General features: G+C 39.7%; 1 protein-coding gene across 1 annotated transcript; it reads left to right on the forward strand.

Annotated features, from left to right (window-relative positions):
- Nucleotides 1-22,177: 22,177 nt before the first annotated feature.
- AVPR1A (arginine vasopressin receptor 1A) lies at nucleotides 22,178-25,693 on the forward strand (the record flags this gene model as incomplete). The annotated part of the gene is made up of 2 exons (XM_081249128.1): nucleotides 22,178-23,162; nucleotides 25,407-25,693. The coding sequence occupies 2 exons, from the start codon at nucleotides 22,178-22,180 to the stop codon at nucleotides 25,691-25,693; spliced, it is 1,272 nt and encodes a 423-aa protein (XP_081105254.1).
- Nucleotides 25,694-26,677: the final 984 nt, after the last annotated feature.

Raw genomic sequence — 26,677 nt, forward strand, 5'->3', positions numbered from 1 at the left:
GGACAAACATCCTTGTGTCTGTCCCTGTATGGACCTGTGCAAAGGTTTCTCTGAGATACACCTCAGAAGAATAATTACTGGGCTGTAAGGTATAAACATATTTTATTTCTCTGATATTTCTTTCCAGCATAGCTGTAACCATTTACACTTTCTCCAATAGGGAATGGAGTTCCTATCTATCCACATCTTGAACAAATTTGGTATCATCCACTTTCTAATTTTTGCCATTCAAATGGGAATCAAGCGGTATCTTATACATATTTAAATATGCATTTTCTGATTACTGTTAAGTTTGAGCATCTGTTCCTGTACATGTTAGATATTTCTCCCTTGTAAATATCTCTACATATCTTTTGTTCATTTTTCTATCTGCTCTTCCAGCATATACATGGAACCATTTATGGCCTATCTATTCTGTTCCATTAGTTTACTTGTCTATACCTGAAGTAGTCCCACACTGTTTTTATTTCTATGACACTGCACTGTTCCTTAATGGTTACAACTCCTCACTTTGTTCCTTATTTTCAAAATTAACTTTTCATGAACCTTTATTCTTCCACATACTTTTTAGAATGGTTTCTCGTATTCATCAAAAATATGGTGGAAATTTCTTGTGAGTCAATAGGAAATAATTTTCTATTTATTTTTGAAAAACATAGAATTTTCTATTTTTCTATAAATTTATATATTTCATCTGGGCTATATTTATTTGAAAATTAAATTTCAAATAAATATTATCTATTTGAAAATTAAATTTCAAATAAATTTCAAATTAAATTTTAGATATGTTTTGTTGAGTTATTTTATCTTTTCACTATTTTTATTGGCATTTTCTTTTTATATAGGTTAGACTTACAGGAAATTTATATCTTATTAATCCTTTCAAAGAATGATTTATCAGAAGCTTTATAATTTTTCTTCTAAGCACTGCTCTAGCTCTGTCCCACAGTTTGACATGTACTTCTTTGTTATTTGATTCTAAATATTTCATTGTTCCCCTAATAATTGTTTCTTTAACTCAAAGTTCCACAATATTGTGTCTTTTTCCTGCTTTGTTTAGTTTTCAGACTTGTGGGATTTTATTAACCACCATTTTGCTATGAATTCTAATTTTATTTCATCATAGTTAGAAAATATAATCTGTATAATGTTAATTCTTTAAATTTTATTGATGAGTCTTTTGTGGCTTTGCTTATTGTCCGTTCTTTGTGATTGTTCCATGTGTCCACAAACACAAAAAGTGTATCAATGCCTATATATTGAATAGATCTATTAGTTCAAACTCAATGTATTATTCAAATATTTTGTCTTCACACAAAAACTGCTACAACTGATAAATGAATTCACCAAGGTAGCAGGATACAAAATTAACATACAGAAATTGGTTGCATTTCTTTAACAATGAAACATCAGAAAGGGAAGGTAAAAAAAAATACCTTTTAAAATTGCACCAAAAAAACCAAAAAAAACAACTTAGGGCCAATTATTTGACCAAGGAGGTGAAAGACTTATATGCTGAGAACTATAAAACATTAATAAAGGAAATTAAAGATGATTCAAAGAAACTGAAAGATATCCCATGCTCTTATATTGGAAGAATTCATATTATTAAAATAGCCATACTATCCAAAGAAATCTAAAGATTTAATGTGATCCCTATCAAATTCCCCATGACATTCTTTACAGAACTGAACAAAATATCCTGAAATTTATATGGAACCATAAAAGACCCAGAATAGCCGAAGCAAGCCTGAGGAAAAAGAACAAAGCAGGAGGCATAACGCTCCCAGACTTCAGACACTGCTACAAAGCTAGAGTAATCAAAACAGTGTGGTATTAGCACAAAAACAGACATATGGACCAACGGAACAGAACAGAGAGCACCAAAATAAACCCACACACCTATGGTCAATTAATCTTCAACAAAGGAGGCAAGAATATAAAATGGGAAAAAGATAGTCTCTTCAGCAAGTGGTGCTGAGAAAGTTGGAGAGCTGCACATAAATCAGTGAAGTTAGCACACACTCTCTCACCATACACAAAAATGAACTCAAAATGCCTTAACGACTTAAACATAAGATATGACACCATAAAACTCCTAGAAGAAAACATAGGCAAAACATTCTCTGACATAAATTGTACCACTGTTTTCTTAGGTTGGTCTCCCAAGGCAACAGAAGTAAAAACAAAAATAAACACATGGGAACTAAATGTAGAAGCTTTTGGACAGCAAAGAAAATCATAAACAAAACAAAAAGACAACCTATGGAATGGGAGAAAATATTTGCAAATCATGTGAAGGACAAGGGCTTAACTTCCAAAATGTACAAACAGCTCACACAACTTAACAACAAAAAAACAAACAACCCAATTGAAAAATAGGCAGAAGACTTAAATAGACATTTCTCCAAAGAAAACATACAGATGGCCAATAGACACATGAAAAGATGCTCAACATTGCTAATTATTAGAGAAATGCAAGTCAAAACTGCAATGAGGGGGCTCCCCTGGTGGCGCAGTGGTTGACAGTCCACCTGCCGATGCAGGGGACACGGGTTCGTGCCCCGGTCTGGGAGGATCCCACATGCCGTGGAGCGGCTGGGCCCGTGAGCCATGGCCACTGAGCCTGCACGTCTGGAGCCTGTGCTCTGCAATGGGAGAGGCCACAACAGTGAGAGTCCCGTGTACCGCAAAAAAAAAAAACCCAATACCCAAAAAAACTGCAGTGAGGTACCACCTCACACCAGTCAGAATGGCCATCATTAAAAAGTCCACAAATAATAAATGCTGGAGAGGGTATGGAGAAAAGGGAACCCTCCTACACTGTTGGTGGAAATGCAAGTTGGTGCAACCACAATGGAAAACAGTATGGAGGTTCCTTAAAAAACTAAAAATAGAATTACCATATGATCCAGCAATTCCACTCCTGGGCATATATCTGGACAGAACTATAATTCAAAAATATACATGCACCCCTTTGTTCATAGCAGCACTACTCACAGTAGCCAAGACATGGAAACAACCTAAATGTCCATTGACAGACGAGTAGATAAAAAAGATGTGGTACATATGCACAGTGGAATGCTACTGACCATAGAAAAAAGAATGAAATAATGCCATTTGCAGCAACACAGCTGGAACTAGAGATTGTCATACTGAATGAAGTCAGAAAGAGAAAGACAAGTACCATATGATATCACTTATATGTGGAATCTAAAATACGACACAAATGAACCCATCTATGAAACAGAAACAGACTCACAGACATAGAGAACAGACCTGTGGTTGCCAAGGGGTGGGGGGGCTAGGGGGCATGGACTGGAAGTTTGGGATGAGCAGATGAAAACTACTACATATAGAATGGATAAACAACAAGGTGCTACTGTATAGCACAAGGAACTATATTCAATATCCCGACATAAACCATAATGGAAAAGAATATAAAAAAGAACACATGTATATATGTATGTGTGTGTGTGTATATATATATATATATATATATATATGTATGTATGTATACGTATAACTGAATCACTTTGCTGTATAGTGAAATTAACAGAACATTGTAAATCAACTATAATTCAATTAAAAAATATTTGATCTATTATTTTCTTTTACATCCTTATTGAAGTATAATTGCTTTATAATGTTGTGTTAGTTTCTGCTGTATAAAAAAGTGAATCAGCTATATGTATACATATATCTCCATATCTCCTCCCTCTTGTGTCTCCCTCCCACCCTCCCTACCCCACCCCTCTATGTGGTCACAAAGCACTGAGCTGATCTCCCTGTGCTATGCAGCTGCTTCCCACTAGCTATCTATTTTACATTTGGTAGTGTATATATGTCAATTCTACTCTCTCACTTCGTCCCAGCTTACACTTCCCCCTCCCTGTGTCCTCAAGTCCATTCTCTATGTCTACGTCTTTATTCCTGTGCTGCCCCTAAGTTCATCAGAACCAATTTCTTTTTAGATTCCATACATATGTGTTAGTATATGGTATTTGTTTTTCTCTTTCTGACTTATTTCACTCTGTATGACAGACTCTAGGTCCATCCACCTCATTACAAATAACTCAATTTCATTTCTTTTTATGGCTGAGTAATATTCCATTGTATATATGTACCACATCTTCTTTAGCCATTCATCTGTCAATGGACACTTAGGTTGCTTCCATGTCCTGGCTATTGTAAATAGTGCTGCAGTGAACATTGTGGTACGTGTCTCTTTTTGAATTATGGTTTTCTCAGGGTATATGTCCAGTAGTGGGATTGCTGGGTCATATGGTAATTCTATTTTTAGCTTTTAAGGAACCTCCATACTGTTCTCCATAGTGGCTGTATCAATTTACTTTCCCACCAACAGCACAAGAGGTTTCCCATTTCTGCACACCCTCTCCAGCATTTATTGTTTGTAGATTTTTTGATGATGGCCATTCTGACTAGTGTGAGGTGATACCTCATTGTAGTTTTGATTTGCATTTCTCTATTGATTAGTGATGTTGAGCATCCTTTCATGTGTTTGTCGGCAATCTGTATATCTTCTTTGGAGAAATGTCTATTTAGGTCTTCTGCCCATTTTTGAATTGGGTTGTTTGTTTTTTTGATATTGAGCTGCATGAGCTCCTTGTATATTTTGGAGATTAATCCTTTGTCAGTTGCTTTGGTTGTAAATATTTTCTCCCATTCTGAAAGTTGTCTTTTTGTCTTGTTTATGGTTTCCTTTGCTGTGCAAAAGCTTTGAAGTTTCACTAGGTCCCATTTGTTTATTTTTGTTTTTATTTCCATTACTCTAGGAGGTGGGTCAAAAAGGATCTTGCTGTGACTTATGTCATAAAGAATTTTATAGTGTCTGGTCTTACCTTTAGGTCTTTAATCCATTTTGAGTTTATTTTTCTGTATGGTGTTAGGGAGTGTTCTAATTTCATTCTTTCACATGTAGCTGTCTACTTTCCAAGCACCATTTATTGAAGATGCTGCCTTTCCTCCACTGTATATTCTTGCCTCCTTTATCAAAGATAAGGTAACCACATTTGTGTGGGTTTATCTCTGGGCTTTCTATTCTGTTCCACTGATGTATATTTCTGTTTTTGTGCCAGTACCATACTGTCTTGATTAATGTGGCTTTGTAGTACAGTGTGAAGTCAGGGAGCCTGATTCCTCCAACTCCATTTTTCTTTCTCAAGATTGCTTTTGCTATTCAGGGTCTTTTGTGTTTCTATACAAATTGTGAAATTTTCTAGTTCTGTGAAAAATGCCATTGGTATTTTGATAGGGATTGCATTGAATCTGTAGTTTGCTTTAGGTAATACAGCCATTTTCACAATGTTGATTCTTCCAATCCAAGAACATGTTATATCTCTCCATCTGTTTGATCATCTTTGATTTCTTTCATCAGTGTCTTATAGTTTTCTGAGTACAGGTCTTTTGTCTCCTTAGGTAGGTTTATTCCTAGATATTTTATTCTTTTTGTTGCAATGGTAAATGGGAGTGTTTCCTTAATTTCCCTTTCAGATTTTTCATCATTAGTTTATAGGAATGCAAGAGATTTCTGTGCATTAATTTTGTATCCTGCAACTTTACCAAATTCATTGATTAGCTCTAGTAGTTTTCTGGTAACATCTTTAGGATTCTCTATGTATAGTATCATGTCATCTGCAAACAGTGACAGTTTTACTTCTTCTTTTCCAATTTGGATTCTTTTATTTCTTTCTCTTCTCTGATTGCTGTGGCTAAAACTTCCAAAACTATGTTGAATAATAGTGGTGAGAGTGGGCAACCTTGTCCTGTTCCTGGTCTTAGAGGAAATGGTTTCAGGTTTTCACCATCGAGAACGATGTTGGCTGTGGGTTTGTCATATATGGCCTTTATTATGTTGAGGTAGGTTCTCTCTATGCCCACTTTCTGGAGAGTTTTTACCATAAATTGGTGATGAATTTTGCCAAAGCTTTTCTGAATCTATTGAGGTGATCATATGGTTTCTATACTGCAGTTTGGTAATATGGTGTATCACATTGATTGATTTGCATATATTGAAGAATCTTTGCCTTCCTGGGATAAACCCCACTTGATCAGGGTGTATGATCCTTTTTTATGTGCTGTTGGATTCTGTTTGCTAGTATTTTGTTGAGGATTTTTGCATCTATGTTCATGAGAGATAATGGCCTTTAGCTTTCTTTTTTTGTGACATCTTTATCTGGTTTTGGTATCAGGGTGGTGGTGTCCTTGTAGAATGAGTTTGGGAGTGTTCCTCCCTCTGCTATATTTTGAAAGAGTTTGAGAAGGATAGGTGTTAGCTCTTCTCTAAATGTTTGATAGAATTCACCTGTGAAGCCACCTGGGCCTGGGTTTTTGTTTGTTGGAAGATTTTTTTTTGTGTGTGTGGTATGCGGGCCTCTCACTGTTGTGGCCTCTCCCATTGCGGAGCACATGCTCCGGACGTGAAGGCTCAGTGGCCATGGCTCACGGGCCCAGCCGCTCCGCGGCATGTGGGATCTTCCCGTGCCAGGGGCACGAACCCACGTCCCTCAAGGAAGACAAGTGATTTTGCACACTTAGTCTCTCCCTACCCCAATTCCCTCTGTCTTATTGATAGTTCTGGAATGTCATGATATATTCATGACATATTCATAACAGATTCATAACATATTCATAACAGAAACCACTTTGTGGTTTCTGTTAATCTTCACTAAATTACTATTTTTTAAATAAATTTATTTATTTATTTATTTTTGGCTGCATTGGGTCTTCGTTGCTGCACGCGGGCTTTCTCTAGTTGCAGCGAGTGTGGGCTACCCTTTGTTGCGGTGTGCGGGCTTCTCATTGCAGTGGCTTCTTTTGTTGCAGAGCACGGGCTCTGGGCGTGTGGGCTTCAGTAGTTGTGGCACACGGGCTCAGTAGTTCTGGTTCGTGGGCTCTAGAGCACAGGCTCAGCAGTTGTGGTGCACGGGCTTAGTTGCTCTTCATGTGGTATCTTCCTGGAGCAGGGCTTGAACGCGTGTCCCCTGCATTGGCAGGTGGATTCTTAACCACTGCGCCACCAGGGAAGTCCCTTCACTAAATTATTTATCCATCTTCTCTTTCCCATTTATTGCCCAGATTCTTCCTGGATTAATTTCTCTCTCAGCTGTTATACTTCCTACAAAAATGCTTTCATCTTTGCACAGAAGATCTTCTGAGGCTTATGCATTTGAAAATATCTTTATAGCAATTCAAATTTAAATTATTATTACTGGATATAAAATTCTAAGTTCAAAGTTTTTCTTTATCAGAACCTAGGAAATATTACTTCATTATCTTCTTTTTTCCTGTGTCTCTCTTCCAATGTTTGTACCAGTCTTATTCTGTTTTCTTTATAAATGTTTTGCTCTTTCTCTCGACAAGCTTTAAGAATGTTCTCTTTTATGTTTTCAAATTCCATGATAATCTGTTTATATGATATATTTCTTTTTCTACCCTGTTTGATTCTGGGAATGTTTGGCTCTTCATTTTTTCACATTTTTGCTATATAATATATAGATCTTCATACTTCCTCTTTCATCACAATGTTTGTTAAGTTTTTATCTCTATTATATTTCATACCAATTACTTCCTATAAAACTTCATATTCTTATTTCTCTTTTATCTCTTGGAGGAAATTTATTATGTTTATTTCAAACTTTTGTTCAGTCTGTATCATTAATCCTGCTCATCTGGCATAAATCATTGTTTTATTATCTCCTTTATAAAGTGGTTGTGTTTCTCACATGTCTGGTTATTATTCCTGAGAACACATTCTCCTTGGGGGTATCAGCCACTCAAGCTAGCAGAGGGGTGGGGAGCAAAGCATAGGCCCTGCTTATCCACTCGTGGGGACTTCAAGTGGCCAGGGAGGAGAAATGGTTTTCTCCTCAGAGAAACTTCCTATTCTTTTACCCATTCACTGCTCTTTCCCAAAACTTTAAAGTCCTTACCATAGTGTGGCAGGAGGTAGAGGAAGGGGTGAGATCAGGAGGTTCAGGGGCTGGATATCCACATTCCCTAGTCAGGCCTCTGGAACTCTCCTGATGTTCCTCCTACAACCTGGGGCAGCTGTGGCTTTTCTACTCCAAACTGCAATGCTCCAAGGAATGATCTGTCCAAAGCCACGTGCAGGTGTTGAAAGAGGACCACTTCAAAGGCTTCCCCAGTGCATCCCATGACCGTGGTGACCTCTCCACCCCAGGCTGCCTTTCGTACCCACCTACTGGTCACAACTACCTTCTGTCTCCCTATTTTATCTTTAGTTCTTCGGATATACATCCTTTCCTCTCACTTTGAAATCATCCTCTGATGTTGGGTAGAAAGATGGAGCCTTCAGTCTAGTTGGCCATCATAGTATTGTCCTACTCACCTCCAACACTTTTTTTTTTTTTTTTTTTGCAGTACACGGGCCTCCCACTGCCGTGGCCTCTCCCGTTGTGGAGCACAGGCTCCGGACGCACAGGCTCAGCGGCTATGGCTCTTGGGCCCAGCCGCTCCGCAGCATGTGGGATCTTCCCGGACCGGGGCACGAACCCGTGTTCCCTGCATCAGCAGGCAGACTCTCAACCACTGCGCCACCAGGGAAGCCCACCCCCAACACTTTTTCCACCCTCATTCTTCACCATCCCTCCCTCCTCTGCCCCCAAAGATGGCATAGCTACACAGAGGCATACTTCAGGACAGTGCTCTCCATCCAGAAAAACATGGTGGGACAAAGAGAGGAGGTAGAACAAGGAAGATGTACACAGAGGAAGGAAGCTCCCCCTAAAGCTCAGTGACTCCCGTCTTGCAAGTTTCTACTTGGAGTAGATTTATTTTGATTATGATTCTTAATCCCAGCTACACATTATAATCATCTGTTGGTTCAAAAGCTTCCCAGGTGATTCTAATGTGCAGCGGAGGTTGAGAGTCACTTGCCTTATAGCAATCTACGTAGACCCTATCTTAACACTTGGAATGCTGGACAGAGAGAAGCTTTAGAAATTCCACATTGCCTTCAACTGTTACAGACAGTATACCACTATTAGCAATGTTACAGATTTGGGAGTCTGAGAGGAACCAGATAAGGCTGAGAAAAAGTATACAGGGAAGAAGTATACAAATGCAAACTTCAAGAGACAGCTGTTTACCAAAGTCACTTTGGTAATAACACCACATGGTAGGAGAGTTATAAGAAGGTGGAAAATCCCAGTGATGTAAGAGGACGTCCTTAATAAGCAATTGAGTTACAATTAAAAACCTGCCTTTGGGATGTGGAACATCACTAGAAAACTGAATTAGCAGGTAATAGATTTACTCTCTAAGGCAAGCAAAAACACACAGTCATAATAAATGCATCATTCTTAATCAGGAAGAAAAATACTAATCTTTTTGGCTCCTTTATTTTTATATTGATAAAAATTTTACTTTAATTATAAAAATTATTTATAATTAATATTATTAATTATAAAAATTAATTACTTATAATTAACATTATAATTATTAGTATAATTTATAATTCTATAAAGTGTTTAAAGTATTATTACATTAAGGATGTCTGGTTTTTGTTTTTTTGTTTTTGTTTTTCTTTTTGTTTTGCGTTACACGGGCCTCTCACTGTTGTGGCCTCTCCCATTGCAGAGCACAGGCTCTGGACGCGCAGGCTCAGCTGCCATGGCTCACGGGCCCAGCCACTCCGCGGCATGTGGGATCTTCCCAGACCAGGGCACGAACCCATGTCCCCTGCATCGGCAGGCGGACTCTCAACCACTGCGCCACCAGGGAAGTCCCTGGTTTTTGTTTTTAATCTACAGATAATCCATGTGGCAGTTTGGTCTATCATAAGAGGGTTGTTATATGAGGAAATGTCCTTTACCTAACATCAAAATGGATTGCTTAACACTGCTTCAAAGAATGTGAAGTGTGAAAGTAACACTGAAGTTTCTCAAAGTATTTGCCTCAGTGGCTGGGAAAGAATCAGCCTGAACAAAAGTAATTGGTTGCCTTCTAGATCTAGAAATTCATTTTGAGCTCTTGAGTCAGCAAATATTTATTTTAGGCTTGTAGCATATGAGGCTCTATCTTAGGAACTACATGCTGGGCATTAAGCAACTTAAAGTCCCTACTGTTTCTTCCAACATCAATATGCGTGTGCTGGTTGACTTTTTGGTTTTATTGAATTAACTCAGGCTTTTAGGTAAATATTCTGTTAATTCAAAGTTCAAATTTCCTGTCAAGGATCTTCCTGTCCTCTCAAAGAATCCTCTCTCCCCTCCTCTTTCCCACAATGATGTCTGGGTTCAAAAGGTTGAGCTTTGGAGAAAAGGGACTCTCCTCCTTCCCTGCTAGTCCCCACTGGCCTCTGGTTGAGGTGTATTTAATCTCTCCTGACCTTTCTATGGAGGCCTTGATGGATCTCTGGCTAACGTTCTACAGCTGGTGGAATTAGGGGTGTGTCCTCTCTGTATAGAGAGGGAATTCCAGCCTCCTGGCTGACACACTTTGTCTCCACTGTGGCTCTCTTTGGCACTCAGATGCTCGGAGCCTCAGGCTCATCCTCCATCTGATCCTTGGCTTCAGCTGCTCATGTTCCCAGCCACTGCCATCAGGTCACCTCCCTGAAGCACACTACAGCTGCTTTATTCCAACAAAAAACTCTTACTGATATATATGTGCCTGCTCTAGATTCCAAGGCCATCACTCTGACCTAACATTATAGCACCTGTGAACACGTTAAAAGATGGAATTTTAAAAAGGAAATTCAAAATTCACTTTGCCTTTACTCTCAACATTAATACCTCACATACTAACACCTTTCTTAGAGCACTTTCATTTTCAATAGTATTTTCTCTTGAACTGAAATATACAATTGACTTGGCATTTGTCACAATATGAGTTGGACAGGCAAGAAACTCCTGATTTTTAAAAGAGGAAACTGAGATAAAGCCTGATCAAGGTTATTGGCCAAAGTCACACAGCCCCCAAGTCGGAACTAAGACTAGAGCCCAGGACTCAGCTTCTCATCTGATCCTTGCTCATTCCCCAATGCGTCCTTCCCTTACACCTGGAGACAGATGTCTTTGTACAGCATTACTGTGATTGCCATGTATAACAAACAGAAACAAGCCTTTAAATAAACTTACCAGGATATTGGAACAGAATTATTTAATTAGTGAGATGCATAATTTGCATCTCTTTATTTGGAATTCAATTCTAATGAAAAATTGTCTAAATTGGTCAGCAGAATCAAATTAGTTATATGTATTTTCAATCAATGAACTCAATTTACTTAGAAATTCTAGAAAAAAAACAGGCAAATGATGTCTGGAATGATTATCTGGCATTGAGAAAGTACAGAACTGCACTAGTCTAAATATCTCACCATATACCTATAGACAAGTACTCTCTATAATAATTAAGCTTAGAAAGGAGTAAACTATATTGTAGTAATCATTTCATGATGTATGTAAGTCAAATCATTATGCTGTATATCTTAAATTCATACAGTGCTGTATGTCAATTATGCCTCAATAAAACTGGAAGAAAGAAAGATCTCCAAAGCAAAACAGGAGTAAATTAATTCTTCCATAATGGCACCCATAGTGAAAGAAAAATCTACATATTTATTTTAAAGCTACACTCTGTGTAATTTAATCTCCTTCTTTCAGAAAGAAATTCTACCAGAGTTAACGCTCCCTTTTTCTTTTACATTATCTCCCCGCTGGCTTCTGCTTCATTATGTTCTTCTATTCTGCATCTCAGAAGAAAAGAAGGGAAGGTTATTACAGTCTTCTTTCTGAACAATCAATATATATCTTTTATTTTCTAATCTCTGTCCACTCACAGCAATGTGCTTTTTGTTGCTAATAAAGCAATAAAAAGTATCCGAGTGCAGCAGGGAGAAACGTCACCTCACATAGAAAAACAATTTGCTTTGGCTATACATAGCAACTTTCGGACCCCAAACATGGCTTGATAGAATTATTTGCTGGAGTAATTCTCCCAAATTAATAGTAGAACTAAAAAGTTACCAATGGCTTAGTTTACACAGGAGAAGGAGGAATAATTCGGGTTGGCCGTGTGTATCTAGAATCTAGGGCATGTACCATTATGTCAGTTCTCTGGACGAGAAGGATTTGGGATGATGGGAAGAATTAAGGGAGCAGTCTATGGTGGGCACAATGCCATACTGGATTCCCATTTTTGACCTAATCTTGTCTCTTATAATTTGTGAGGTTTAAAGAAGACACATAGCTGCCTTGTCCTGAGCTCCCTCGTTTGTAAAGGAAGTGCCTCATCCAGAGGCTTCTCTGATCCTGTCCCTAGGCTCTGCTGCCCTCCATCCCATAAGCCTGGGGCTAGGTGCTGGCATGGGTGGCCAGGAAAAATCCTCGCCCCAGGCAGCAGAGATGTAAGTTTGCAGATGACATGATACTATACATAGAGAATCCTAAAGATGCCACTGGAAAACTACTAGAGCTAATCAATGAATTTGGTGAAGTAGCAGGATACAAAATTAATACACAGAAATCTCTGGCATTCCTGTACACTAATGATGAAAAATCTGAGAGTGAAATCAAAAAAAACCCTCCCATTTACCATTGCAACAAAAAGAATAAAATATCTAGGAATAAACCTACCTAAGGAGACAAAAGACCTGTATGCAGAAAATTATAAGACACTGATGAAAGAAATTAAAGATGATACAAATAGATGGAGAGATACACCATGTTCTTGGATTGGAAGAATCAACATTGTGAAAATGAGTCTACTACCCAAAGCAATCTACAGATTCAATGCAATCCCTATCAAACTACCACTGGCATTTTTCACAGAAATAGAACAAAAAATTTCACAATTTGTATGGAAACACAAAAGACCCTGAACAGCCAAAGCAATCTTGAGAAAGAAAAACGGAGCTGGAGGAATCAGGCTCCCTGATTTCGGACTATACTACAAAGCTACAGTAATCAAGACAGTATGGTACTGGCACAAAAACAGAAAGATATATCAATGTAACAGGATAGAAAGCCTAGAGATAAACCCACACACAGATGGTCACCTTATCTTTGATAAAGGAGGCAAGAATATACAATGGAGAAAAGACAGCCTCTTCAATAAGTGGTGCTGGGAAAACTGGACAGCTACATGTAAAAGTATGAGATATGAGATTAGAATACTCCCTAACACCATACACGAAAATAAGCTCAAAATGGATTAAAGACCTAAATGTAAGGCCAGAAACTATCAAACTCTTAGAGGAAAACATGGGCAGAACACTCTATGACATAAATCACAGCAAGATCCTTTTTGACCCACCTCCTAGAGAAATGGAAATAAAAGCAAAAATAAACAAATGGGACCTAATGAAACTTCAAAACTTTTGCACAGCAAAGGAAACCATAAACAAGACCAAAAGACAACCCTCAGAATGGGAGAAAATATTTGCAAATGAAACAACTGACAAAGAATTAATCTCCAAAATTTACAAGCAGCTCATGCAGCTCAATAACATAAAAACGAAAAACCCAATCCAAAAATGGGCAGAAGACCTAAATAGACATTTCTCCAAAGAAGATATACAGACTGCCAACAAACACATGAAAGAATGCTCAACATCATTAATCATTAGAGAAATGCAAATCAAAACTACAATGAGAGGGGCTTCCCTGGTGGTGCAGTGGTTGAGAGTCCGCCTGCTGATGCAGGGGACAGGGGTTCATGCCCTGGTCCGGGAGGATCCCACATGCCATGGAGCGGCTGGGCCTGTGGGCCATGGCAGCTGAGCCTGTGAGTCCAGAGCCTGTGCTCCGCAACGGGAGAGGCCACAACAGTGAGATGCCCGCATACTGCAAAAAAAAAGAAAAAAAAAAACTACAGTGAGATATCATCTCACACCAGTCAGAATGGCCATCATCAAAAAATCTATGGCATCCCTGGTAGTGCAGTGGTTGAGAGTCCACTTGCCGATGCAGGGGACACGGGTTCATGCCCCAGTTCGGGAAGATCCCACATGCCGCGGAGCGGCTGGGCCCATAAGCCATGGCCGCTGAGCCTGCGCATCCGGAGCCTGTGCTCCGCAAAAGGAGAGGCCATGACAGTGAGAGTCCCGTGTACCGCAAAAAAAAAAAAAAAAAAAATCTAGAAACAATAAATGCTGGAGAGGGTGTGGAGCAAAGGGAACACTCTTGCACTGTTGGTGGGAATATAAATTGATACAGCCACTATGGAGAACAGTATGGAGGTTCCTTAAAAAACTAAAAATAGAACTACCATACGACCCAGCAATCCCACTACTGGGCATATACCCTGAGAAAACCATAATTCAAAAAGAATCATGTACCAATATGTTCATTGCAGCTCTATTTACAATAGCCAGGACATGGAAGCAACCTAAGTGTCCATCAACAGATGAATGGATAAAGAAGATGTGGCACATATATACAATGGAATATTACTCAGCCATAAAAAGAAACAAAATTGTGTTATTTGTAGTGAGGTGGATGGACCTAGAGTCTGTCATACAGAGTGAAGTAAGTCAGAAAGAGAAAATACCATATGCTAACACATATATATGGAATCTAAAAAAAAAAAAAAAAAGGTCATAAAGAAACTAGGGGTAAGACGGGAATAAAGACACAGACCTACTTGAGAATGGACTTGAGGATATGGGGAGGGGGAAGGGGAAGCTGGGACAAAGTGAGAGAGTGGCATGGACATATATACACTACCAAATGTAAAATAGATAGCTAGTGGGAAGCAGCCGCATAGCACAGGGAGATCAGCTCGGTGGTTTGTGACCACACAGAGGAGTGGGATAGGGAGGGTGGGAAGGAGGGAGACGCAAGAGGGAAGAGATATGGGAACATATGTATATGTATAACTGATACACTTTGTTATAAAGCAGAAACTAACACACCATTGTGAAGCAATTATACCCCAATAAAGATGATAAAAAACAAAAATCCAGGAAGCCAAAACTCCCTCGTCCTCAAAAAAAGAAAAACATATAAAATAAATAAGGTAGGTGCATCAATGGGATGGAAAAGTCTGAAGCCATAAAACTGATGATATAGAAGAATATTCAATGACATGGAGAAAAGTTTACAATATGTTGTGAATTTGAAAAATCAGATTATATAATATGATCTAATTTTAGTTTTATAAAAGATATACACACAGGAAAAGAACTGGAAAAGCATAAGCAAATGATAAGTGTGATTATCTATGGATGCTGGAAGTAGTATGAAACATTTTAAATTTTCTTTATATTTTTCTCTGTTTTCACATTTTTATAAAATAATATTGTTCTAGGAAGAAAATACAGCTATTATCATTATAAATGAATGAATACAGCTTCTTTTTCTTCTTCCCCTTATTCATAACCACAGTAGAAGTAATATTAAAAGTGTGTTCCAGATTTTTTGTCTGCCCAGGTCTTCTATGGCTGAGTACTCCAAGTTAATATTCCATTATGATAAAATAAATCCATACAGGATTTAGCTGTGTGACACAACTTTTTTTTTTTTTTTTTTTTTTCCGTATGCAGGCCTCTCACTGTTGTGGCCTCTCCTGTTGCGGAGCACAGGCTTCGGACGCGCAGGTTCAGCGGCCATGGCTCACAGGCCTAGCCGCTCCACGGCATGTGGGATCTTCCCGGACCGGGTCACAAACCCGTGTCCCCTGCATCGGCAGGCGGACTCTCAACCACTGGGCCACCAGGGAAGCCCTGACACAACTTCTTTAAATGCTGCATTGTTGTGACAGATCCTCATTGAAAGAATAGTTATATTCTTGAGAAGATGGACTGGCTTTTCAAACACAAGACAGGCAGAGATTCTGGAAAGTGTAAAAGTCTTCTCTCAAGATCAGTTACATAATAATTCTTCCTTTTTAATACTGTATTCCATGTAGGAATAAATAAAGAGCATCAGACATCCATTTGATTGCACGTACTTAGGAAATTGTAATGATGATGTCTTTATAGTTATTTCATTCTACTGACTTACCATGTACTCAAAAAACATTTTCAGATAAAAGTCTGTTTGGGAACACTAAGGCAAAGCCCCAAATATTTCAAACCTATTCTATTTTACATCCATATCTTAAATATACTTGGAGAAAATAAACCTTAGAGATTCTTACATATACATAGAGGTTGTAGCCCAAATGGATTAAACCTTTTCTCAGGCAACATGTCTGCTTTATCCAGGGATAAATTAGTTGTAAATATGTAATTATCACCATGAAAATCCTAATGAAAATAAAATGCAACATATTTCATATAAATCAGAGTCTTCCCTGGTAATAGCAAAAAAAGAGATTTTCAGAAACTTTCAAGCATCTGGCAAGTGTATGTGAGGCGGCAGACAGAAGAGGTAAGAGGAGTGGATGTAGAAATGGAACGTATTTCTTCAAAACTAACCCCTTGTCAAACCTCAAAAAAGAAGAAACAAAAAGAATTTTTGTCTATTTTAAAAAGATAGTATTCACAGTAGGCAAACAAAATAATGATAGTATCACAATTCCTGATGTCAGCGCCCTTCAAACAACACAAACCTTTTCTCTTGTGAAGAAGGAATTAATGAATACACAGAGGTGGATTCAATGATGCCGACTCACTAAAAGAATGTGTCTTGATGGTTATCAAATTCTAAGCATAATATTGAAGTTGCTGAACTATGAAAATGCAGAGAATCCAAATACATACTAATTCATCAGGAGCAAAATTTTTAAACTCAACATTTTAAATGTGCTTATATTTTTTAAAGTTTTAAATTAAATCAACCATATAACTTTTAATGCAAACAATTTTCTGAACATATGATATCAATAGTAAATTTAGAAATCTTCCTTTGGAGTGGCTTTTCTACTAATGATGTATTGACTGACTTAGAATTTTTCAAATTCAAAACAAGTGATGAGATTTTAAGTTTTCATCAACAAATACTAGGATATTTGATATTTTGTTGAGCATGGGAGCCTCTCTTTAATGCCATAGCTCTTTCTAACAGGCAAGACCATTTTATCACATAAGAAAATAAAACTTTTTAAATAGGAGCAAATTCCGTCCTCATTTTTCATTTGACCCCATAGAGTAAACAGTATTATAATGAAGACATGATGTTTTTCCATGTTTGACATGCAGCATTTTTTAGAATCGTGTGTGTGTGTGTGTGTGTGTGTGTGTGTGCGTGTGTGTGCGTGTGTGTTAAAGACAATCATTCACTGGGTAATTTTAAAATCAAATATACACTTACCTGTCCAGGATTCATAAGGCATAAAGGTGACTAGAATCATTGAAGACCTTCTAGATATAAAAGCTGACTCTTCGTTTTCATGGAGATACTAGAGAGATTTAGCTGCTTAAGGATGGCTCCTCAAGAACTCATCCCTAATTTATCCAATCATCAAACACTTTCTGAAATGTATGTTCCTTCAGCACTCAAAAAACAGTTTCTATTACAAAGTATGTTAATTCTTTCTGCAAATATGTGTTAAATGCTTGTGATGTATATGGGCAGCAGTAGGGCACAGAGGTTAGAACACAGGCCTGGACTTCAGACGGACCGATGTGTGACTCAGCCCAGCCACTTGGAGTCTTGTGACTTTGGTTAAGTTGCTTAACCTCCCTAACCTTTGTTTTATTCACCTGTAAAGTGGGATAATAGTAAGTATATTCCTATACACAGTTTATTTTAAATACTACTTGAAAGAGTAAATAAAATAATAAATTTAAAGCTCTTAGCTCATGAATTAAGAGCTTATTCAGCGTTGGTAAATATTAATATTATCTATTATTATTTATTCTACTACTACTACTACTACTATCCTGTACTTAGTTTACTAACGAGAAAACCAAAGATACAGAATAACCAGAGCAGATCCTACCTCATCTCTTAGTCTTAAAGGAGAACATATCATACACAGATGAAATGTTAAGTAACCACCCAAGTACCCCATATGAGTCTGTAAGATGCAGGAACATGAGGCTCACAGGTGGCAGTACAGTGTGATGGTTATGATTGTGAATTCTGCCAGAGTCAGTTCCTTCTGTTCAAATCCTTTTTCTAATACTGACCAACTGTGTCACCCAAGGCTAGTTATTTAACCTCTCTGTGCCTCCATTTCCTCAAATGTAAAGTGAAATAATAAGAGTACATCCCTTAGAGGATCATTGGGAGGATTAAATGAAGTAAAGCACTTGTGAGAGTGCCTGGCCCAAAGTGTTTACTAACTGTTAGTGACCATTACACACTTCTTGGTATCCAGCTCAAGACCTAGCAGAGCAATGTGCAACAAATATTTGTTGATTTGCTAGAAGTAATGGTATGAATACCAGACTACAGCCCTGTGACTAGAGTGTCATTAATTTGTAATTGAAGGGGAAGGAGTCATTGTGGGCTATGGAAGTAAAATGAATGCTCCTACAGATACCAATTTCTTCCCTTTTCTCACTAAGACAAGAAGTAAACTGAAAGTTTAAGGAAAGGAAGAAGAACATATTGATGGCAGCTATAAAGCAGTACATAAGGTAATATGATAAACTAAATGTAATCCACTGACATTGGGCATCTCTGCCCCTGGACTTTCTGATTTGACTAAATCTGGGGGTAGTCCCCCAGAGTTCTGGAACTCCAAGTACATTTACTCAGTGTTCTTCAAACTGTATCCATTGTCCTGTGACATGTTCATCACTATTCCATGGGGAAAGTAAAAGGATGGGTGTTTTCCATGGTTAAATAGCTTTGCAAAACACTGATAAACACAGTTAAGTAGGTTTCTCAGAGGTTTTTTATGTATGAATCTCTAGGAGAGAATAAGATGCAAATGCAGCACTTCCCCCAATGTATTCAACTGTGGAACTCTTTTCTCATAGAAAACCTATCATCATTTTCTATTGCACAGAAGGGAGGTGGGAAAATGCTGCTTTAATTGGAAGGAAAAATCTTATCAGCAAAATAACAAGTAATATGGAAGATATTTACATATTTGGGGGAAAAAGGGAGAATTAATGTTTTGAATACCCATGAAATGCCAGAAACTTAAATGACAACTTAAATAATCCTTGCAGTCACTGCATTATGTTTTATCACCAAGATTTTATAGATGAAGAATTTGAAGCTCAAAGATTAAAATAAAGTCACATAGCTATTGTAGTAAGGGAAAGGGGTGCCTGTTTTCATTAATCGAAATCCTTCTTAGATATATGGAATTGCAAACCGGAAGAAGGAAGACTGACAGAGAAAGGTAACTCCAGGACAATATGCACAACTTCCATTTTTTTCTTTTCATCATTTCAGCCCCAAAATATGTTAACTGAAATCCACTGAGAATAAGATGGGGAAAGTAGTAAGTCTTAATACAAGAAGTACAGAGAAAATACAAATTGCTCTAAGACAAAGCACAGGATGCCACAGAAAATACTGACTATGTTCTTTTCACATTTTAGGACCACAATTCCTTTACCCTCCACTGAGTAATTTTCATAGCAGATACATGAATAGTGAGTCAGTATTTCAGTGGTCCTGGTTTCCTTTGAATAGAGAACCAGTAAAACCAAGACAAACACATTTTAAAAACTCTGTAGTTTAAAAGAGGGACCGAGTTGTGGAATCTGCCTTGAACATTTTTTCATATATATATATATATATATACATATATGTATCATATATATGTGTGTATATATACATACATACATATGTATCAATATATATGTGTGTATATATATACACATGTATTATATATATGTATGTATATATATAATACACACAGGTAATTAGTACTATTGTTCACTGAAGAAGAATATCTTCCAACTGTGCCCACCGATGTAACCTAACAAGTTATTTTTATAACTTGGATATAGTTTTATTATTGGATCAGAGGGCCTGATACAGATGAATGATTTTCTGAGAGGCTACCACACCATCTGTCTGGAATAAGAACACGCAAAGGAACTTTGGTAACCCTGTACTGTAGACTCCTTCCCTTCAGGAAACCTCAAAGCTCAAAGGTGTAGGTCCAAGGGCAATAAAATTGCCAGGTTCTGGCCAATGGACCACTTTTGCAATACTCTGGGACACTAGGGTCAGACATTATTTTTCATATGCAACACTAATAATGTAATTTGTGACTCAAAAGAAGGTCACCTCTCCGAGTCAGTGACTATTACTTAATTGCTTGAAGGATTTTTCCAGACGGGTGTTCTGGAAATATTTTACTTACTGACGTCTCTGAACTTTTCAAATCTTTTGCCTCCTAGATATCTTGGAGAAAGTGAGACAACGCCACACACCTTGTAGTTTTGAGAGCATTTCCCCAAATAGAACAGTGTCTTACTTGATCCTCAAAGTAACCTCAAAAGTAGGTAAGGCGGGTACTTTCATTCCCATTTTAAAGATGTATAAACCGAGGCTTATACAGACAGTCACAATGAAGGACTCCCAGGGTCAAGTCCAGCACTCTTAGTGTGACAGCCTTGGGACTCAGCGTGCATGAACTGGGAAGCAAAGTGGAATTATCACTGAGAACTGCATCTCAGAAAATCTTTTGGTTTCTTTGCCTACATTTCATAGATATTCTTGTCAGACAATCAAATTTATACCACGGCCACAATATACAAATGTTCTGACCAAAAAGTCATGTTCGTGTATCTACAGAGTAGATAACCTTATAAAGTGTTTAGTTTTTCCTTTATTCTTCTTTTGTGAAATAGCCTGAAAACAGCTCCCCCTTGCCGTCCTTACAAGTGTTACCTTCACCAAAGTTTAAAGTCAGAGCTAAGGGAGAGAGTTAGTAATCCTGCCCATCTCGTGCCCCGCAGCTGGGCTCCAGCTGCCCAGAGTAACTAATTAATAGGTAGGTGGTCTTTTCTCTCTTTCCTTCAGAGAGTCTCTTTTCTACCTGGAGGTTGCCTCTTTCTCACCCACCAGCACAAGGAGCCTGGCGGCTTTTCGCTCCGGTGTCCTGGGCAGCGCTGCCTGGGCTGCCGCTCTCCAGCAGCGGCTCTTCGTCCACCCGAGGAATGTCCCCACGATTCAGTAGTAACCAGACGAAGTCCCCACGGACTACTGTGGCCCAAATCCCGCCCATCCCAGCTGTGGGAATCAGGCTTTTCCCGGAGAAAACCCCAGGAATCAAGTTTAGAGAAAACTCCTTAAGTCCCACCCACCCCCCCAACACGCTCCCAGCCCCGGGGGAAACTGGAAGACCAGGAGACGTTCCTTTTCCCCGCTGTAGATAAGCGCACTGTACAGGCAGCCGCTGGGACTGCGAGCGCGTCCTTCCGGTCCGCGAACGCGGGCAGGGTAACAAACAGCAGGCACCAAAGTTACCGGGAAGAGAGCGCCCTTTAAGTCACCCAGTTGTTACCCTACAGAGGAGGGTGGGGAGGAGCGGGCTTGATGTGAGACGAAATTCCCGTAGCCAAGTTGCCCTGAGAATAAAATTAGACTGGCTTCCCCGAGATGGGCGGACTCGCTGCGGAGGGAGACACCCAAGCTGAAGCAGGTGGGCACACGCGCCAAGTTCAGCATCAAGAGCACCCGCGCAGGTGGTGGACTCGTGATTTCTGGGTATCACGTTGACAGCGTCTGTTGAAGTCAAATGCGGGGGTTAAGGTGACCCTTGAGGGAGGCTAGAGGAAATGATGGTAAACCCTGAAAAGGCACGACATGTCCAGATCTCCAAGGTTTTTTTTAGAAGAGAAGAGAGGGAAAGCGCCCCGGCAACCCCCTATTACGCCAAGTAATCCGCGAGTTCCCAGCCCCACCCCTGCAGCAGCGATGCAAAGAGGACAAATCACCGACGTAGGGAGGGGGAAGAAAGAAAACCCCCAGGGGAGAGGGAAGGGAGGCAGCCAGTGTAGGCACCGAGCAGTCTCCAACCACTGGGGCGAGAGGGAGCGCGATCTGGGGAAACAAACTCCGCATCAATAATTTGAGTTTGGAGCCCAGTGCTTTCAGAGACTCGGAGCGCACCTCCCCCGCTTCGCCCGAGTTGAGACAGGGCAGCACAGGCAAAGGGGCGGGCAATTCGACCGAGAGCGGCCGAGCTGGTCGGTGGGACACGCTGCGCCGGGAGACACCCGCGAGAGAGCGAGCAGAGCCCGGCTCGCGGTGAGCGCTGCAAGGAGGGAGCGCACCGCGCGAGCAGGCGGCAAGGGAGCGGGCCTCCGCCGAGGCCGAGGAGGCGCTGCATGGACAGCATGCGTTTCTCCGGGAGCCCCGGCGCGGGGCCCGCGTGCAACTCCAGCCCATGGTGGCCTCTGGCCGCCAGCGGTGCCAACACCAGCGCGGAAGCGGAGGCGCTCGGGAAAGACGACAGCCCGCTGGCGGACGAGCGCAACGAGGAGCTGGCCAAGCTGGAGATCGCCGTGCTGGCCGTGATTTTCGTGGTGGCCGTGCTGGGTAACAGCAGTGTGCTGCTGGCGCTGCACCGCACGCCTCGCAAGACGGCCCGCATGCACCTCTTCATCCGCCACCTCAGCCTGGCCGACCTGGCCGTCGCTCTCTTCCAGGTGCTGCCTCAGCTGTGCTGGGACATCACCTACCGTTTCCGCGGACCCGACGGGCTCTGCCGCGTGGTGAAGCACCTGCAGGTGTTCGCCATGTTCGCATCGGCTTACATGCTGGTGGTCATGACCGCCGACCGCTACATCGCCGTGTGCCACCCGCTGAAGACGCTGCAGCAGCCGGCACGCCGCTCGCGCCTCATGATCGCCGCCGCTTGGGTGCTGAGCTTCGTGCTGAGCACTCCACAGTACTTCGTCTTCTCCGTGGTCGAAGTGAGCAACGTCACCAAGGCCCACGACTGCTGGGCCAACTTCATCCAGCCCTGGGGTCTCCCCGCCTACGTGACCTGGATGACCGGCAGCATCTTCGTGGCGCCCGTGCTCAGCCTGGGCACCTGCTACGGCTTCATCTGCTACCACATCTGGCGCAACGTCCGCGGAAAGACTGCGGTGCGCCAGGGCAAGGGCGCCCGCGCGGAGGGCGCAGATGGCGCCTTCCACCAGGGGCTCCTGCTCGCGCCGTGTGTCAGCAGCGTGAAGACAATTTCCCGCGCCAAGATCCGCACGGTGAAGATGACCTTCGTGATCGTGACGGCTTACATCGTTTGCTGGGCGCCCTTCTTCATCATCCAGATGTGGTCTGTCTGGGATAAGAATTTCCCCTGGGTCGGTAGGTGTCGCGGGACGATGGAGTGAGGTGCACAGATGGGGTCTGTGTGCTTGGGGGGTGGGGAGGGAGAGAGTTTCTTTTCATAATATCCTCTAGGGCAATAATTTTTAAACTTCGTGCATGAGAATCACATCTTGAGCGGAACTGTTAAAAGCCAAAGTCGTGGGGTCCCCACCCCAGACGTTTTGATTCAGATCTGGAATGGGGCCCAGGAATCTGCATTTGTAACGAGCTCCTAAGACCACAAATCCGGAAAACTGTGCCCTAGAGTCAGCCGCGCAATTACGGAACAGAATAATGACTTTTTGCCAAAGCACTAACCGCTGTGTTAATACCCTGCTTTCAAGTCTGTTGGATTCAGAGAAATATGTGTACTGTCACAACTGCTTTTTGCTAGTTTGTGAAAAGTATCACAATGTAAAATTTTTGTAGAAATGCCCCAAAGTAAGGGTAAAATGGACATATTTTAAATTTGAAAATTATTTTTATTTATTCCTCATCCAGTCAATAAATATAATTATACATATTATGTACCAGATTTTATGCTAGGTCCTGGGGGTATGAAGATTAAATGTGTTGAAGAAAGATTCTTAAGTCAATAATTTTAATTTGGCATTTAGCTAGTGTTCCATTTCTTATCATAATGTTTTGATTTTTTCCTACAATTACTTTAACACATTTTTCTCCCCAGTGTTTCAAAGCAGGATTATTGATAAACTCTAAATTTGTTAGACTGATTCATTAATCTTTCAGCACTAACTTGACCACACAGCTGTACATCTCTCCACACAACTCCTGTAGTTTTCTGAGAATGTCCTCCGCGCCTACTAGCTCGTTTGACTTTAATTCATTCACAAACTAGGAAAACCAGCTTCACAAGAACTTACCCCCAAAAGCATTATTTAATATTGTATCTTGAAAAAAATTTCCTTTGATAAGGAAAAACAAATTTTTTTTCACATTAAATATATTACAGAAATGTTACTGACAACAACTGTAATTGGGAAATAGGTATCTGGGAAGAAGTGTCTCCTTTTGTTATTTGTGATATACTTTGAAAGTTGTATGTACAAATTAAACACTTGAGAGTGAATTTAATTCAAACAAATAAAAGTCATGGCTATAATAGCACTGATGATGAAAAATATAACATAAATGCTATATTTCCTGTCTTGTTTGATCTTGGCAGCCTCTTAAGTATTGCGAATCAAATAAAAAAGTCAGCCTATTTGTTGCTTTATCAGGATTCAGACACAATTACTAAAAAATTCTTCACTTGTGCACAGGTATGTCGATGATTTCCATTCTTTTTGAATACAGTCTTAGTCACAGATCTTGATCACCCCTAAGAGTAGCATCTTGGCACAAAGTTTGATTAACTAACCTGTAATTTATTCTGGCACAACAAGAGTGAGAAGACCCAAGTTCATAATTAATAAGGGAAAATCAGTGCTTGCCTATCATTCTTATCTTTAGAAAAGGTATATTCTCAGTGCAATGGTTCTATGGTGAAAGGTGATATTTATGTAGTTTACCAGTGCAAATACACAAAAAAATAGCTCAAAGGACTGTTGGAATTTCTTAATTTATCTGTTCTTCATAATATAATTTAATTGTTCAAGCCACAGTCAAAGATGGTTTTCTTTTAAAATCAAACAAAGCTTCTAATTAACCAAAGAAAACAACTAAATATTGCATCTTTCAGGGACCTATTTCAACTCTCCCCTTCGGTATAGATTTCTTATTACAACAATATGTTTAATATTAAAAAAATTTAAAACAACTAAACATGGCCCATAATGTCATACTTTTGCCTGAGTTATCAGGATGGATATAATTTGGTATATGTGGCTATAGCCTCTAGAAATTTCACTGAAATGGAAGCCGTTCTCTAAGTGCTGTGTTCATTAGCACACACTAGTGCTAACACAAAGGATTCAAAACTTTATTAAGTTATTTAATATTCTTAACCTCTTGAAAGTCCCACTCATTCTACTTAAATATTTTAATAGTGGTTTAAAATCCCTGAATTAATTTCAAGGCATCTTGCTTACAAAAATATTTTACAACCAAGCAATTTCCATTCACCAACCATTTCCCTGACTGATAAACAAAATACTTTATTTTCTATATTGACCCATAACATTTTCCAGCTTTCATGAACCAACAGAAAAAATGAGTTTATCCAGTGTTGTCACTTGCATTTGACTAGTTAAATGTTCTCCCCTTATGTTTTCCATACAGAGTCGGAAAACCCGGCCACCACCATCACTGCATTACTGGCTTCCTTGAATAGTTGCTGCAATCCCTGGATATACATGTTTTTTAGTGGCCATCTCCTGCAAGACTGTATCCAAAGCTTCCCATGCTGCCAAAATATGAAGCAAACATTCAACAAAGAAGATTCTGACAGTATGAGCCGGAAACAGACTTCCTTCACTAACAACCGAAGCCCCACATACAGGACAGGCACGTGGAAGGACTCAGCTAAATCTTCCAAGTTCATCCAATTCATTCCTGTTTCATCCTGAGCATGCAGCCTGACTCCTGTAATGGACTTTTCAGCCCACTGACTGAATCCAGCTAGAAACTATTAGAACAAATATAAGATAAATTGATCTGTTGAGTACAAGACTGTGTTTCTAGTTGCATTTTCACATTGCTACAAGCAAAAGCTATGAATTGTTTTATACAGAATGTTAATAAAAACATGCTACACTAAAATCTGCAGACCTAACCCAGAAATAACAGAAGTCATATTTCTAAAGGAAAAATCATAACCACCTGGCTTTATATTTTGCTGTGGGTTTCTCTTCTTTTTATTTCTGACATAACTAAGGTTTGGTTGGTTTAGAAGTCATATAATGTAGGGGCATTATTTCTGAACAAAATAAGCTCATCATCAGCCTTAGGGTTTGAAAGGAATTAGAAGAGACTTCAGAGAAATTATGTTTCCGTCCAGTAAAATCAATTTATGTATCAGAAAATGCAGTCTCAAACCGTGGCCTGGAGTGGGATGGTGCCTTGGAGAGGCATGAGAGCTTGAGGCATATTGAGTAGGGGGTGCCTGTTGCAAAGTGGAAAGAGGAAAGTTCTGTTAGAAGCTATAAATCACCTCCATTTCAAAACAGTAACTTTAAAACTGGCAGTTCCCTCCTTTGGTTCCTCATGTTTTATTGGTTGTGAAAAGCATGGTTACCAAGATGCTGAAGGTTAGAGAAAATGTTGTCAACTGGCCAATAATATCTTTTTCTTCCCACTGCAAAGTCGCTTTAAGGTCAGATTTGTATGACAAATATGCAATTTTATTAGAAGAGTAGAAAGGGTAGATTGCCCAAGGTATTATGTAGGCTTTCTCTAGAAAATTGTAAACATGTTTTGACCAGTGTTATAAGGTATCCTGTGCTATACTGGATATTAACACCATCATTACTTCATGTCTGAGGAATCCAGATTCATAGATATGAGTCTCCTAAAGAATGACTCAGGATACTGAATGTTCCCTCATGTTTAAT

Source organism: Mesoplodon bidens (genome assembly GCF_964165515.1).
Source record: "Mesoplodon bidens genome assembly, chromosome: 11".
NCBI classification, from domain to species: domain Eukaryota; kingdom Metazoa; phylum Chordata; class Mammalia; order Artiodactyla; family Ziphiidae; genus Mesoplodon; species Mesoplodon bidens.